Source organism: Rhinoderma darwinii, chromosome 2 (genome assembly GCF_050947455.1).
Source record: "Rhinoderma darwinii isolate aRhiDar2 chromosome 2, aRhiDar2.hap1, whole genome shotgun sequence".
NCBI lineage: Eukaryota > Metazoa > Chordata > Amphibia > Anura > Rhinodermatidae > Rhinoderma > Rhinoderma darwinii.
Genome location: NC_134688.1, coordinates 412,000,164 through 412,018,342, shown reverse-complemented (window position 1 = coordinate 412,018,342; position 18,179 = coordinate 412,000,164). Strand labels below are relative to the sequence as shown.

General features: G+C 38.0%; 1 protein-coding gene across 1 annotated transcript in view; it reads right to left on the bottom strand.

Annotated features, from left to right (window-relative positions):
* Window positions 1-18,179, bottom strand: part of MYL10 (myosin light chain 10) — a 35,503-nt gene that overhangs the window by 4,835 nt on the left and 12,489 nt on the right. Inside the window, exon 4 of the mRNA XM_075850814.1 lies at window positions 9,806-9,910. Coding sequence (XP_075706929.1) covers window positions 9,806-9,910 — 105 coding nt within the window. The remainder of the gene's footprint in view (window positions 1-9,805; window positions 9,911-18,179) is intronic.

The window sequence follows — 18,179 nt, the reverse complement described above, 5'->3', positions numbered from 1 at the left end:
CTCAGGAAAAGCTGTCTAGTGGTGTTGAGTGAAATGAACTTATTAGACAGCACCATCATTGATGTCTTATTCAGTATTTTCAGCAGCTCTGTTTCTTACCTGGAGGGCAATATCATTATTACATTTTCTTTGCTGGACATTGATACATGTGTAAAAGGGGGTCAAAGAGTTAATATTTTCTTAAGATGCCTTTTGTTAGAGGTGTAATAGCCATAATATACAGAAACAATGTCCTGTCAAACTCAGTAATATAGCTGTGATGTAACAATATACAATAATAATGCATAACAGACAAGTCAATCTGAGATTATACTCTAGGCCATACAAAATGTAGGTAGGAAAAAAATCTAGTGAAGCTGTTTTTATCTTTATTGACAAACACATACAACCTGGTGGAAAAACATCTATTACTTATAAGGCTGTTTTTATTATTTTTATTATTGTGTGTTAAAGGTAAGCCTCCACCAGTGGATCTCCTCCACTCAACACATGTTTCCAGCCACCATCTCCACTGCTCCTTGGCTTTCTCTTGTCCAGGCCATGTAAGTCATCCTGTGTATTTGTTCACATGCATAATTTTAGCATGTCATCACGTGCATCTACAGCCATGGTGTACAATTTACACTATCGCTATTTCTAGAGTATAAATCTACTTTCCCCAATCTACTATTTTGGGTATTCAACCTAGGCAACACTCTGCAGAAAAAAAATCATATGTCTGTGAAAGGGTCATGGGTAAATACCACAGCTAGCTCAGACTTCACTCCTTGTTCTGACCTGCTCAAGGAGTTAAAGTCTAAGGCTCTGTTCACATCTGTGATGGTCATTTCCATTGTTCTGCTCCATTATAGGAGCAGAACAAGGAAAATGATGGCAGCGATGGATCAGTCACATGACAGTCACCAACGGCGCCTGACGGAACCCATTTAATTTAATGGGTTTTGTTGGGTTTCCGTCAGTTTGCCAGAAAAATAGTGCAGCATGCTACTTTATTTTGACTGGGATTTTTGATGGAATTAAGATTGATTGATTATTTCTTTATTTTTATTTCTTCATTTATTACTTTTGCATTTTCATCAGAAGTGGCACGTCTTCTTGAAATAAAACTTTAGAAATATCAAAATAATGTAATAAAAGAAAGATTAGAATGTATCAGTGGGAGCCTCATTTGATCTCAATCAGAGAGGACAGCAACAAAGTAGGATGAAGACCTAGAACATCAGTTTAACAGGCCTGCTTTATGATCTATCATTCATTTGAGTCAACCCATTAATTCTAAAGTATTAATGAATACTTGATTATAATTGTGAATAAAAGTGGTTTATCAAGCAATGTGAATCCCATAAACCTGTCCATTCTCCATCACTGGCTTTCTGGTAATGGATGGGGAAATTTGCTTCAAACTTTCAACAACTATTTGGAATAATTGTCCCAAATGGCGTCAGATTTTAATTTCTCTCAATAGTATTGTTGACATGCCAGTCTGCCATCGTAGACTGTATAGAAGAAGCAGGTAGAGTAATTTTCACAGATGAATTGTGATATCACATAACACCACATGCTTTCATTTTGTTATCAGTGGGTGCCAGGTTTTGTTGATGTGGAGCTCATTAAATAAAAATGTAAATTAAAACTTTAGAGTAATAAAGCAGAGGGGAACAATATATTGCTTTAGTCCATGAACATACATTCGAATCAAAAATGCCTTCGCTATACAGTAATCGTGGAATACATTTTTTTTGTAGAAATCTTTATAATGGAGTCTTTTTAAGACCCTGATATTCATTTGTATTTGCCTCATTAATGCAAACAAAACTACAAGCGTATACGACTAAGGGCTCATTCACACGAGTGTTAATCTCGTCTGTGTGCTGTGCATTGAAACAACGCACAGCACACGGCCCCATTGATTTCAATGGGGCTATTCACACATGAGTGAGTTTTCACGGAGCGAGTCTCCGTTGCGTGAAACTCACTGCATGTCCTTTATTGGTGTGTTTTCCCGCACCTAGTCGCCCATTGAAGTCAATGGGTGCATGAAAACCACGGACAGCACACAGATGCACATCAGTGTGCTGTCCATGTTTTGCGCATCAATTACATTAAAAAAAAACAGAAGTGCTTGCGAGTTCGTGAAAAACACGTCACTCGCAAAGCACACTGATGCATAATGTATCGCTCACGGACAGATTTAACGCGTGTTTTTTTACGCGCGTTAAATCTGTCGCGCTCCTGTGAATGTAGCCTAAATGTTTATACTTAGTGAGAAACATCAATGTCACTTGCTTGTAACCCTCAGAGTATCTTGACTTCAGCTACAAACATACAATGTTATCAACCACACAGATCTGGAGATGGGGCAGTACAGATAGTCAACCTAAGAGCCTTGGCAAACAGAACTGTTAGGGCATCCGCCACTGTCCGCATCAATGCCGCACAGAATCTGCGTTGCAGATTCTGTTGCGGCTTTGCCTAAAATGGGCATTAAATTGATGCGGACTAGCCGTTGCGTATTCAGGTGAAGAGTACTTCCCTTCTCTCTATCAGTGCAGGATAGAGAGAAGGGACAGCCCTTTCCCTAGTAAAAGTAAAAAGAAATTCATACTTACCCGGCCGTTGTCTTGGTGATGCGTCCCTCTTTCGCCATCCAGCCCGACCTCCCTGGATGACGCGGCAATCCATGTGACCGCTGCAGCCTGTGATTGACTGCAGCTGTCACTTGGACTGAAACGTCATCCCGGGAGTCCGGACTGGAGGAAGAAGCAGGGAGTTCTCGGTAAGTATGAACTTCTATTTTTTTTACAGGTTGATGTATATTGTGATCAGAAGTCACTGTCCAGGGTGCTGAAACAGTTACTGCCGATCGTTTAACTCTTTCAGCACCCTGTACAGTGACTATTTACTGACGTCGCCTAGCAACGCTCCCGTAATTACGGGTGCACACACGTAGTCACCCGTAATTACCGTGAGCCCCATTGACTTCCTCAGTCTGGCTGTAGACCTAGAAATACATTGACAATCGGTGGTGTACACCTAGTGTGAGTTACTCCGACATATATTATATATAAATTGTACGGGGGTAATACCCATCCAAATATAAGACCTAGAAATACATACCAGCCAGAATGAAGAAATGTCATGTTAGTAAAACCAATACGCTCCGCAGCACACATAACATCTGCGGACTTCATTGCGGAATTTTGACTCTCCATTGAAGTCAATGGAGAAATTCCGCAATGAGTCCGCAACAAGTCCGCTACATGTCCGCAACAACCATTGTATGCTGCGGCATCAAATTCCGCACCGCAGCCTATGGTCCGCAGCGGAATTGTCCGCAACGTGTAAACGAACCCAACCACAAAGCTGTGGAAGGCAATGGAGAAACGTGTACGCAGCGGATTTCCGCTGCGGACTGTCCGCAGCGGAATTCCAGAGCAATTCCGCCACGTCTGGTCATGCCCTTACACATCCATGTTGTACAGGTCCATAAAATGGCACCCACAGTTATACGGGCCCTATGGGCATTGTCTCACAAAGCTTCAAAGTGAGAATACGTTGGATCTCATAGCCATCTGAACTCTTTGTGCCCTCCTTAGGGTTTTTGCATGTGGCAATGCCATGTGCATGGATCCTTTGGTTTATTTCCAGATGTGTAACTTTTCCTTGAAAATGTAAGCCCATGGTTACTTTTTTTTTAGCTACGGCATATTGACATAAGGATGTTAACTCATTTATCATCAGCATTTCAGTTTGGCTATAGGCTGCAGGTAGAACTCCGTGATAAGCTTTCACCTGGAGCATTCCATAGTCATTCGGCATTCCTGGGTCCTTAAAGAACAGTATATAATATGAAATAATAAAAAAAATATTGAAAATTGTAACTAGTAAAATATTGAAAGACCTGCATTAGACACAGTGTTGTACTTTTCTTTTCATTTTGTTTATGTTTATTTTCTAGATGCAGCACAATATACTACAGTATATATTAAGGCCACTTCCAGTAGGCTCAGGCTTTGACTTAATAATGGAACCCGGTAGAAGACAACCCTATTAGTAGCTGACTTTGCAGTCACTTGCCCCTAAGGTTTATATTTCGTATGGTTTTAAATTATAAATAACTATTAGGCCTTATTGATGATATACCCTACACGTTCAATGATAACTACATAGTTACATTGCCATTTAGAGAGGACATGCACAGGTTCTGTATAGCGGTATATGTATTCTCATAGATGTCAACCGCAATACTCAGCGCCAGAACGCAGGAACCCAGTATATTCTAGTGCCCAATGAAGGTCTAGGATTAGACAGAAACGTCCACACTGGCATGAAAATAAAAAATTTCATTTACTCCTGCTGGTGTGCATAGTACTTCTTCACACTCCGTGTTAAACTGGGTCACAATGTTATGCCTAGTGCATGGCCTGAGGGGGCAGACTTCCTTTTTTTTTTGGTGTTTGAATCCTGCCCCCAGGGCTACACGCGACTTTGGTCGCGCAACATTATAGTTGCATGACTCCTATACTGAAGCTTACATAAAAAAGCATTGAGTTGCAGATTGAGAAATGGCAACAGTCACATCCAACTCATTGAATGAACTTATGATATTTTACAGTAATAATTTTAGTAGGACAAGGCAAAGACATGATTTTTATGTAGGCAGAAAAAACAATGTGAAAGTAGCTATGTGCTCTACTTACACGTTAACAATTAATATTCTACTACAGATCATCTTATCCGCTCTATTATTCATTACATACTCAGCTCTACTTTTAGTATGATGCTGTCAATAAAGCAAATGCATTTTCCTTGGGATTTACTTGTTCAATAACCAAGTGCATCACTTAAGTTTCACTTGAGCAGACTGTCGATAAAGGAAATAAAAATCTCCTCAAATATACTTAAGGGCAGAAAGATGCATTATTGTAGTTTGGAGATTGTGTTCTATGTGCCTTCAAGGGATCACTGAGCGTCTTTCCTTTTCAATCAATATCTCTTTACGCTCAGTTCCCTATTGTCAATCATACTGCCGGTGGCAAACATGAGGCATTTCACAAAGCTTGGGTTCCCACCATTTCATGCGGTGTTCTACATTTGTCTCTCACTATTTCTCCAGGCTTTGTCTGAAACAATGTCACATATAACTCATCCTTTATTGATTAGTTGGTAAATAAAGTGGTCCTTTTGATGTGTATCAAAGTTATTTTCTCCACAAGCTGCAAATGCATTTTTCTAGCACTCAATAGAAAACATCAAGCAGTTATTATTACATAAATAGATTTGTAGATATGTGCATTTGCAGAACTTAGGCAGCTCTCCGTCTTCCTTGCATTCGCTACTGTTGATTTAATGTAAAAAATAAAAGTAAAAAATAAAAATGAACCGTTTAGCCGTTTAAAAAAGAATTGTCTTACTTAAAATCAATCATTCTAATACTGTATGAACAAATAGAGTCTTTGTGAACTTAAAGAATAATTACCAGATGTAATATATATAATAGGTATTTTAGTGAATATGAAAAATATATAGCAGACAGAAGTCTGTAATACATTTATTCCTACGTTATTATGACAACACTCACTGTTCTTTTTCTTGCCTGGTTTGGCCCTGTTATAGAGATTTGGGACATTGTGTGGATACAAATCATTATTTACATCATGTGGGCATTAATAAGTAATAAATTACTACATATTTAAACTTGAATAACTTAACAAACTCTTAATATAATATGGATGTTGATTTGAAGCCATGCAATCTCCCAAGGCTAAGGGTGCTATTGACAGGACCCAATGAAAAGAATTGAAATGGTTTGTATGTCGCAAATTATTATCTTTTTTAATTCTTCCAAGTTACAAGACTTTCATTTGTGAAGCTTGTCATTATGGGGGTAACAATATAAAAGACCAGAGTAGAGAGTAGACCGCAGGAGAGAAATGGGTGTTTGGATCCAGCGCTGTATGCACTTTAAAACGGAAACGAATTCCAAGTTTAATGGTCCTTGTTTAAAAGTTGGTCCAGAGGTAAATAGTCCAGGTGTGGAAATAAGTGGGGAGTGATGTCCTCAAAGGCTTTGAGGACATCACTCCCCACTTATTTCCACACCTGGACTATTTACCTCTGGACCAACTTTTAAACAAGGACCATTAAACTTGGAATTCGTTTCCGTTTTAAAGTGCATACAGCGCTGGATCCAAACACCCATTTCTCTCCTGCTTCAGACCGTGTGCCGACACGAGGATCCGGGCGCTATTGAGACACAAACCCATAGTGTCAGGTGAGCTGGAGGATTCCTCCCCCCTTCTTTTCCTATTTTTGTTAGAGAGTAGACCCCCTGTGACTAGAGGCATTACGGGGGAAACAATAGAAAAGACTAGACTAGATCTCCAGTGTAGCTAGAGACTTGGCTTAGCTAACTATAATCTAGAGTGAATTGTGGTCCAATTTTCACCAGGTGTAATATTAATGAAGTATTACTAAAGGAATAAACATAAATTATGCAGATGAGAGAATGCAAATGAGGATGATGAAAAGAATATAGAAAACTCTTCAAGTGCTGTACAAAAATTAGATTATGGTCCTTCAACTGAGTAAAAATGGATTGAATCACATCAGACCATATTATTTATATGACCAATATCTAACTGTACTAGCTGCCTGGTAAACTGTTCCAGGACCTGGTGGCTCGAGGTGTCCCACTGTAATCCAAATGCTGTATGACCATATAGGGGTTTTCCCATGAGGGACATTTATGACATATCCACATGATATGTCATAAATGTCAGTTAGATGCGGGTCCCACCTCTGGGACCCACACCTATCTCTAGAACGGGGCTCCCTAAACACCATTCTAACTTTTTGTGCACACGCTGACTCCCGGCCACTTCCTGACTATATGGTCGGGAGTTACGGAAAAAGCATAACTTGCTGAACTATGCTGTTTCCGTAACTCCCATAGTAGTGAATGGCAGATACGGAAGCAGCGTAGCATGCGAGCTACACTGTTTCCGTAACTACTATTCAATTCTATGAGAGTTACGGAAACAGCGTAGCTCATCGAGTTACGCGGTTTCCGTAACTCCCAACCATGTAATCAGTAAGTGGCCGGGAGGCAGCGTATTGTCTGATTGGTCAGATTTAAAGCAAGAAGAAACAAATATATTGGGGTTTATTTATCAATGTATTTGATATTTCTGGCATAAATACATTGAAAAATATGGAGTTAAGGACGAAGATCATATTTTTTAAGCACCTGTGTCACTTTGTCTGACATACAAATGTTTTGTAAAAAGTTGGCGAGCCTCAGGGTCTCGCCTAGCATGACTCATTAGTCAAAGATTTCCAACACTATGTAACTAGAAAGGTGTCAGAAAACAATGCCAGCTCCAACTTGTTCATGAGTCTGTCGCACGCTGCGTTCCTATTGCTAAATTTCCCCCAATGTTTATTCTCTGGTTTGTGTCTTTTTCTATCAGTGAAATGTCCTCAGCGCTGTTTATTATATTCCTGTCATTGACATAAATATCCGGCAATAACCGTGTAATAATTTTGCAGCCATGGTTGGCAGAGTTTTATAGTGCTTTATAGTACAAGGACTCTGCATATGCTATTATGGTTGTCATTATTATTTTTGTAGTGTTTACTATGAACAGTTTTATTAGCATGTAGACTTCAAGAAGCATTAAACAATATGCATATTATAATTAGATGTATTATCCTCTAAATTACATCTCTTCCTTCTGCTTTAAAGAAATCGCTGCCAATTCCGAGGCAAGCTAATGATCTGTGTTAAATCGTGTAAGAAGATTACATAACAAGCTTCTTACATTTAATGCAGAATTGACAAACAAAGCTGGATTGAACCAAAAACACCTGTCTGTTCATACTGGCCAACATTGTAAATGCATAACACAAGCAAGATTCTCTTCTCAGAAATCCCATCATCACAGCGGAGGCTGCTATATAGTGAACTCTGCCAAGTTCTTCTTAAAGTGCACAGGAACATCATCTTGTGTTATCACAAGCTATAATGCAATGGCATTTTTATCATCGTACATAGAACAGCTGGTCTCATGTTCTAGCTGTTGGACAAATGCTCATTTGGGTGGCAGCTATCTCATCCATACCCTATAACCATTTTGGTTCATATCCGATCCTTATCCACTCTAGGAGGAAAATGGAGAGACCCTCATATACATTAAATCACATTCTCGCCAAAATCTGTGGGTGCGGAAAACTTGATCTAATGAACAATGCCAACTTAAGTCTATGCAGAGACATATGCCATAAAATAAAATGTGAAGCACTATGACACCTTCAGTTTAGGAATCAACAGTGGTCCGGGCTACGATAATTTTTTTTATTATTATTATAAAAGTTATTCCTTTCATAATCTACAGGTTGTCATCAGACTGTACAGATATAATCTAGAAGCTGCAACACCAACCAATGCCTTAAACAAATTATTGAAATTTAAATTTTTGTACCTTGGAATGGTAGCAAATGAAAACCCCTTCTTTTATGGCTTGCTGAGCATCCCATCTCCTAGACACTTTAGAATAAGGTCATCTGACCTGCTTAAATGCTATTAGAAAAAAGGAGATTCTAAAACTAAAGAACCTTCTTAAATTAGGTTTAACCGTATGCTTGGTGGTTCAAAGTGACTTGCAATATACCAAATGTAGAGCTATGAACTTGGATGTGAGCCCTCTCAACAGTGCTAGAAGGTTGAATATATATAAGTATGTTTCATGCTCAAAAGTCTTCATTACCTTATTTGAAATCGATCAAAAATCTTTCATACGGATACAAGAATCATCGGGAAAGATTTACTAATAGCGTCTAAGTTTTAAGAGGGTTTTACACTAGGCGATTATCGAGCAGACGAGCGTTCATATAATTTCCCTGTGTAAACAGGGCAGCGATCAGCAGATGAATGAGCAAACTCGATCATCTGCTGGTCGTATAGTTTTAAAAAAAGTTAAATATTATCTTTGTCGGCAGCACATTTCCCTGTATAAACAGGGAGACGCGCTGCCGACATGATAATATTGTATGGGGATGAGCGATCGGAGTAACGTCCGCTCGTCCCCATCCATAGCTCTGTGTGACAGGAGCAAACGAGCGCCGATCAACGATGTAAAAGGGCCTTTAAACTTTGTAAACTAGACAAGACAGTCAGAAAATGCATAAAAATTTATCAAAGTGGCGCATGCTGCGTGATAAATTTGGCGCACCTTCTTTTCCTTATACCATCTATTAGTTGGCCTAATTTCTGCATTTTTTGTGCCAAAACTTTGGTGCATTATTGGCGCACGACATCACATTTTAAGCCGTGCCCCCTTTTGACAGGCCACGCACCTTTTCCATGTAAAACAAAAAGTGTCCAAAACAGTTGATGTGGCGCACGGCATGTATGCCAGAATTCTGGTACAATTTGAATAGTAAATTTGCCCCACTGTGTACTCTGATGTCATACATACTTTCTATAATTAAGTAACAAATACATCAGAATGCTAAGTGGAGGCGATGCTCTATCATTAGCTTGTGTCAAGATATCACTTGTCTTACAAGTATTTTATTTGTATTCGTTTCATAAGAGGCATCAAGTGCTACGTTACTCGTTCTGACAAGCCACTAGTCAAACACATTCTTTTATTTGATTAATTCAATTAATGGTCATACCTAGATTAACTGCTATTTTATTTTCTCAATAAGGTTACTTCAAGAATTAATCCTAGGCAAATATGAATGCATTTTCCTAAATCCGAACTACTTGGTATTGTCTTTTGTACATTTATGATCATACCTTTGAGTTTTTCGCCAAACATTGTAAGGAACACAGTAAAATTAATGGGTCCAGGTGCCTCCTTCACCATGTCATCCAGTTCTTCACTCTTTACATTGATACGACCTGAATAAAAAGAAAACAACTAGTAAGGAAAATATCCAGCTTAGTACTTATCTAATGTTAGGTTTACATCACATGTGGGTCTGTTTGAAGTGTGCTGCCGAACATATGTCCTAGAAAAATGCAACTGTATGCCTAAAACTGTCTGTCATTGACTCTCATTGTAAAATAACTACTTTTTTTGCATTTAAAAGAAAAAGGTAGACCGACAGAAACCAGTCCAATGTATGCCAAAAAGTCACCCTTTTGGCCTAGATTTAGGTAAGGATGTCAACCTATACATCGGAAAGTGCTTCCAACATATACACCGAATGTACATGATATGTAAAGAGCCTAAAGCCGGACATATATAAGTGATTATAAACAGCCCAATGATTGCCAACTCCTTGTTCATAGTCGATTGGCAAAACCTACAACAATAATAGACGTGTAACAATTTCTCTGTAAAATCTTTTAGATCCTGATATTTTTTACAGAACTACTAAAAGGAAGAAATGGTTAGGTGACAGCTCTGTTCCCACATGGCTTATGCTTCTGCAAAACTAAACCCAGCTATATACGGGGGGATAAGATACAGGAGCATGCCAGGAGCTTGGAGATGTTAAGATATTAATGTCAACTTCAACCTAATGGAGTTTTAAGTATTGGGTAGAATTATTCTGTAAGTTAAATCGATAGCTTGAGATAGAAAGATCACTGGGTGTATTGATCATTGTTCCCTCTAAGCAGTTCACACTTAGTTTAAAATTCTGCATCCTTCAGACGGGTAGAGCTGTTTTTGGCCTTGTTGACCTCATTAAAATGTTGTTTTAACTCTTTAATTCCCAGAGAGAGAACAGTGGTTTAAATTACTACTATTATTATTATTATTATTATTATTAGTATTATTATTATAATTACTATTATTTTTATAACTTCAGAGCTTTTGAGTGCTTTAAACATCACTTGATCTTCTGAAATTGTGATAATGATGTACCCTATTGGAGAAGTGGACTGTTATTATGTCCAGAACAGGAAATGTGTTCAGCTTTTCCCCTTACTGTAACAAAAGTTCCAAGCAATGCCAATCCAACTCTCTAAAGGGAAGACTCACGAGCCATGTACAGCAACACACGGGTTACTACAGGTCCATATTTCGTACCCGTAGGCACATATGGTTCCTCTGTGAGGCACCATATTCTTATCCTATAAGAATTGCTTCTAGGGAAGAATACATCTGTAATACGCATGCAATAGGGCATTTTATTGTTGCATATTATAACAGTATCTGTAGAGAAAAAAACTCCATGTTCCTCCGTATGAAATTGGAAGGACCTGTGGTATTTTGAGGGCCAATAAAAGGCTATAGATGCCTTATTACGGATCCACAATACAGCCTTTTAAATGAGTTTGGATACACTAATTAATATCAATAAAAATAAACATTATCACAACCTACTGCTAATAAACTGATTCGATTTATGAGCGTAGTTACAAGATTGGATACAGTGTTATGTCTACAAAGAATGTTACGTTTTTAAAGATGTAATAAAACAAATTAACGTGAAGGAAACTAATGAGTGTATAATTAGATATGCAGATTTTAGATGAGGATGGGTCCCTGGGAAATACATGCATTATATATTAGGAGCCATAAGAACAATAATGTAAATGATAAACACATTACTTGTCTTTTGTTTGTATTATTACATTTTTCTGCTTCTCCTAATTTATAATATATAGAATAATATTTTTTACACACAATAGGGGAGATTTACTAAGCAATATGCACCAAAAAAGTAGAATACACTGTGTGGTCCAAATTTATTTGGCATTTTAGGCCCTTTTTACCCTTACCACGATAGTTTCAAAAAGTGTCTAGATAAATGAGTGTGGCTAAAATGGTCAAACAATGTGCAGAATATATTTTAAAAATGCACAATTTTTTGCATAATATTGCCATAAATGTACACTAGCCAAGAGGTGGTAGAAGTAGCAGAAAAAAGTCCTACAATTTCAAGCATGTTGTACCAAATTTGTCATAACAAGTGAGCCGCTTTAATAAATTTGGCACAATTTGCACCATTTTCACCATAAATTGATGCATCCTATATTAATAATAATAGATCTAAACCTATATGTTTACATTTTTAGGGGGTCTATGATTATTAAGGTTCCTGAAAAGATCTAATAAAAGAAAACACATCTATAACCTCTTAAACATGTTTAAAAAAACATTCTAAGGGACTTCTGGTGCAGGGTGAGTCTCATTGAAAAACACACACACACACACACACACACACACATATATATATATATATATATATATATATATATATATATATATATATGTATATATATATATATATATAAAAACAGGATATGTGAATTACATCCATACAGAGAAGTGAATGTATCCTCCTTATACAGAGCAGTCTGTATGGACAGGAGTCCTAGGAGTGTGTATATGTGTATGCACCCTATGGACAAGAAGATGGATAATTTTCAGACAATATTGTTAAAAAATAACGTATTTTAGTTCACACAAGATGTTGTATGCTCATGAATGACTTATGTATGTCTTCTGATATATGTGTTATTTCACTCACCTAACTACTAAATTGTCCTTTGTACATCTGTAATATTTTTCTATCTTGAATGCCCCTGTTAGCGCCTCTGACTTTTAAAGTTAAAAACTAAATAGATACATTTTCTAGATAGCACATTAATGTACAATAGAATAAAGTTATTTCTCAAAAGTCATTTACTACTTTGACTCAGAAATGTAAAATAGTGACCCTTGTTATTCAAGATACACTGAAACGTTTCTGCTCTATAAACAAAATTTACAAACTCCTCTGTAACTGGTTGCACCACCTTATAAAGCAATAATGGTACTCAAACTCTTCCAATAATTTTATTTTAGTCTTTCACATGGTTGTTGAGAAAATGTATCTACTCCTCTTTGCAAAACTGCTTTATTTCAGACACATTGGAAGGTTTTCATGCATGAACTGCTTGTTTCAGTTTCTGCCAAAGCCTCACTAGGGAATTCAAGCCTGGACTTTGACTTTGTCAGTCCAAAACTTTCTAGCCATTCAGATATAAATGTGTTTTTATGATTTGGACCATTGCTTTGCTGAATACACTTTTCATTTTCAACTTTAGTTCATTATGGAGTCTGTGTTGACCAAAGAGTTGACAGGTAAGTCAAAAGTGGAAACCTAGAATTATATCAAGAAAAGCTTGGGAATCATCCAAGAGGTTTTTGTTTTTTTGCAAATGTGAGACCAGCACTTTTAAATTACAATTGTTTCCACATTGGTACCGTCTCATTTTTTTAACTGTTTTATTTCATGACTTTTGTGAAGTCGTGAACACAACCTTAGCTGAGGCTAAAAATGCACGTAGATATTTTCTGCTGCTCTATCTAGTTCTGTTGTCCTTGAACCCTTGGAGTAGTGTTGGCCGATCAGCCAAAACTGGACACCACTGTTTTAAGATCACTTGAAGATAAAGGGGGGAATTTGTTAAGACTAGTGTTTCATAAGTCAGTTTTAATAAAAAGAAAAATTGAAGTAAGATGCGACACATTTATTAAAGGGCGAACGCCTCTTAATAAATGTGTCACATTTTTAGGTTGGCCATGAGCCATACTCACCTCACCCCTCCTCTTTTCTCATCTGGGTCCCCTCAGCATTACAGCGCTGCTCATACGGATTCAGGGCCTTGTATACGATGCAACCCTAAATTTCATCAGTCCAGCATCACATACAACATCCTAATGCTACCCGGTGTCAGGAGGTTGTATGAGCCACGTCATGATAAGGGGAATAGGAGGGAAGAAGAGGAGCGAGGTGGTGAGCATTTTTTTTTTCGTTAAATTTTTTACTTTATTTAATTGCATGCTGGGTGGTCAGGGGGAATGGCCCAATTGGGAGGGGTGTGCGTAGATTTCCACTATAATGCACGTCAGTTTTCTGGTGGAAATTATAAGAAATGTGTCGGACGCTGTGGCCCTTTTGCAACTTTTCTACTCCAGAAAACTGGCATAGAAAGGTTTCTAAATTTCGCTCAATGGCTCTCAATTTGCTTCTGTTGCATCACAGAGTCTCAGAAATGGCCTTTTAACGCTTTTAAATCAATATATCTAACAAATTTATTCCTCGTGTCGTCAGGAATTTCTTTTGATTGTGAATTAGTGCTTGCGTACAAATTTTGTGGTGATTTCTTCATTCTCAGGCTCAATAACTAGTGAAGTTGAGATCCAAGAGCAATCTGAAAGACTATAGGAAGTGTGAGGTTGCAAATATTGCTGCTAAAGTTGGTGATGTCTGTTTTCAATATTTAAGTTTCCTTTCCATTATCCTGGCCTCTTGGTACAAGCCGCATCCATCTGCTCTGCAATCTAAATCATCTTGTGCTATTGGGTGATGGACCTTGGTTTAATCTCTTTAATTTTTGGTGCCTTCCTTCTCTGGCAAGTAATGCCCCTCCTTTGCCTATGGGCATATAGTGCCGCCTTGTCGTTTTAATACATATAAGGGTAACAAGCCTTATATAGTAAACTGATTCTTCCCTCAGTCTTCTGATTTCCCAAAAAAAAGGCTAGGAACCCACCTCTGTGCAACTTCAATGCTTTCCTAAGGAAAAAAAGATGCAGGCCATGCTTGTATTTTTTTCCACAGGAAGACGTAGAAGACACGGCACGGTTGTGGCAATCATACAATATTACCCCGACTAATAGGCATTGTCTTGTCGCAGTGGGGCCCTAGTTTAAATGCTGCATCTGCAAATTTAGCATTTAAATCATGACATAAATTAAGATTTTAGAACCATTAACCAAACTGACTGTAGTCATTGTCTAATGGCTTTGGATCCTTGCAAACCATTAATATTAGATCGGGTAGGGGGGTTCGCTTCTTGGCACCCTCGCGGATCAGCTGTTTGAAGGGAAAGGGTACATGCTTCAGTGTTTTTTGTTCTTTTACTAGTAGGGAGGGATGGAAGGCTAGCAGGAGCAGAACAGTAACTAGCTCACATTAACTTCTGTCCTATTACAGCCACAAGACTTCTACACCTCTGGCGGTGGCTTATCTCCCTTGAGAACAACGGATCAGGCATGTTAAAATGCAACATGCTGATCCTTTTTTCCCCTAAATCTGCGAATGATCGTCAGCCTGTTCCGCCGACGTTAGTCTAATGCCATGGCCACTGCCAACCCAGTAGTGCATAGGAGAAACAGCATCAATACATTTAATTGAGTTGTGCAGAGTGAATGTCGATGTAAACCTTTGAAGACTTTTGCTTTACTAAAACAATGTATTATATTGTTTAATGCAACTTTGTAATTATTTTTTATTAAAAAAATGTTTTACTTTATGAGATACAGATTATATGTATCCTGGATATATAGAAGCCTTTATCTTACGCTGAAATCTGAATCCGTCAGGTCAGTGGGACAGACAGCTTCAGTGACAGCGGGTCTGACATGCAGGATCCACCCTTCATCGATTAGATCTAAGTTATGAACTTAGATGGGATCGATAACCGGTAGATCCTTCAAGTCAGAGACACACTGGACCCGCTGTCACTGAAGCCGTCAGTCCCGCTGACCTGACGGATTAAGGGTATGTTCACACGGCCAAATTTCAGACGTACACGAGGCGTATTATGCCTCGTTTTACGTCTGAAAATAGGGCTGCAATACGTCGGCAAACATCTGCCCATTCATTTGAATGGGTTTGCCGACGTACTGTGCAGACGACCTGTAATTTACGCGTCGTTGTTTGACAGCTGTCAAACGACGACGCGTAAATTTACTGCCTCGGCAAAGAAGTGCAGGGCACTTCTTTGCCACGTAATTTGAGCCGTTCTTCATTGAAATCAATGAAGCACGGCTCAAGGTTTACGAGCGTCTCAGACGCCTCGTAAATTACGAGGAGGAGCTTTTACGTGTGAAACGAGGCAGCTGTTAACAGTCTGTCTTTTCACACGTAACTGCCTCTCAGCGTGTGAACATACCCTTAGGTTTCAGCGCAAGACACAGCTTCTATATATCCAGGATACATATAATCTGTATCTCAAAAAGTAATATTTTTTTAAAATAAAAAACAATTACAAAGTGTCATTAAACAATATAATACATTGTTTTAGTGAAAAAAAAAAGACTTCATGAGTTTACATCGCCTTTAAAGTTTCTGCAGGTACGGGTGTGCATTTCATATGCATAACTGTCCCTATGAACCCCTTCCTTCACAACATCCTGTGTACGCCCCTGATTCAGCGTTATCCAATCCCTCCAGGTATGTAGGGATCAATATTGCAGTCTTTTCAGATATGTAGGTTTCAATATTGCAATATTTTCAGATATATAGGGGCCATACATTATTATAAAAGAAAAGAGTATCGGAAATAACTGAAAAACAGAACTGAAAAATAAATAAATGTTATCAAATGTGCACCATATTGTTGGCACACTTGACATCTTGTCACTTGTGATATCTTGATATGATGTGATGCCTGCATTTGAATTCTAACATTTACCCAGAATTCATAATTTGTCTGCTTGAAGATCTGTCTGCAGTCAGAAGCTCACAAAAAATACTCATGTGCAAGGTAGTCCGGTGCATTGGATTACTGTGTGATTATTTTACAGGCAGCCGATCTGTTTCCAGTTGCCGTTGGGTCACGTGATCTCCATTCCGACTCCCTGAATCCGGTCAGTCTATGAGAGGCTTGATGTGAGTTGATGTAGACTTGCATTAAGACACTAATGAAGTGACCCAATAGCGGCCAGGAACGTAGTGGCTACCCATAAAATAAAGTACCCAGTAAGCTAATACAAGTACTTTTTTAAGCTCTTCTACATTTTCAAATGTATATAAAAGCTTTCATCAATATATAGGTTGATGTATAGGAGGAAGATTGGCACCCTGTGAATCTGGGGATGGGGGCAGGCAGGTCCAGTCTCAGGTTTACGTGGCACTTCGGCGATAAATTCACAGTGGAACTTCTTTCTTCCCCCAAGTATACTTTACAACAATAATGTCGCCATTGAAGTTTTTGTCTGTTTTTTTGCTCCTTTTTTTTAGGTAAAAATTAACTAAATATGTTTGCCTGCAATTTTTAACAAAGAACGTAAACCCCTCAAAAACACACACATGTGAACATACCCTAAAAAGAAGAGAGGCAGCTGTGTGCCACAAAATTTGTAATTTAACCCTTTTATTGCTGGAAAATGTAAGGGTATGATCACACGTAGTGTTTTCAGGCGTATTTCGGGGCATTTACACCTCGAAAAACGGCCGAAAAATCGGAAGCAGAAAGTCTCCAAACATCTGTCCATTAATTTTAATGGGAAAAAAGGCGTTCTGTTCCGACGGGGCATTTTTTTACACTGCCGTTTTGAAAAACGGCCGCGTTAAAAAACACCCACTAAGAAGTGCGTGTCATTTTTTGAGCCGTTTTTGGAGCCGTTTTTCATTGACTCCAAAAACGGCCGTGAAAAATGCTGCAAAAACGCGAGTTTGATAAAAAAAACGGCTGAAAATCAGTAGCTGTTGTCCCTTGAAAACAGATCCGTATTTTCAGACGTTTTTTGTTAAGTGTGTGAACATACCCTGAATGTTGTACTTGTACTTATACTCTGGTTCAAATAGCCAAAATAATTATTTTGTTTTTGCCTTCCGAAAATTATAGCCATAACAGATAGAACAGCCATAAGTCTTTTATTTTTACGTCAACGTCGCTATTTCAGGTCTATTTTGTTTGCGAGACTGTGGGTTTTTTTTGGGGTGCCATTTTAACACATACATTAGTAATTGTTTTATTTTTTTATTAACTTCATTATGGGTTAAATGCACAAAAGAAGCAATTGCATAATTGTTATTTACGTTATTTACTGATCACTCAAACTAATATGTTCACTGTATTCCATGGGTTATTACGGTTACGGGGACACCAAATATGTATGTAATTTACTGATATGCTTATTTAATAAAGTGTATTTTTTATTTATTTTTTTGCAATTATTATTAGTAACATTACAGAATTTTTTTTAACTATTACTTTTGATTTTATTTTCATCTATAATGTACTGTAATATATAGACATAGGTATCTGTATATACCAGTAAATTATGCCTGTGAAGAAGAATACTATTGAGACATTTAGGCGTAGTAAATCCTTTCATAGACAACAGGGCAGCCTGTGGCTCACTGTATTTTTGCCTCCCATACAGCAGGTGCTGAGTTTGAGACCTGGTACAAGCCTAAATAAATGTTAGGTGTAT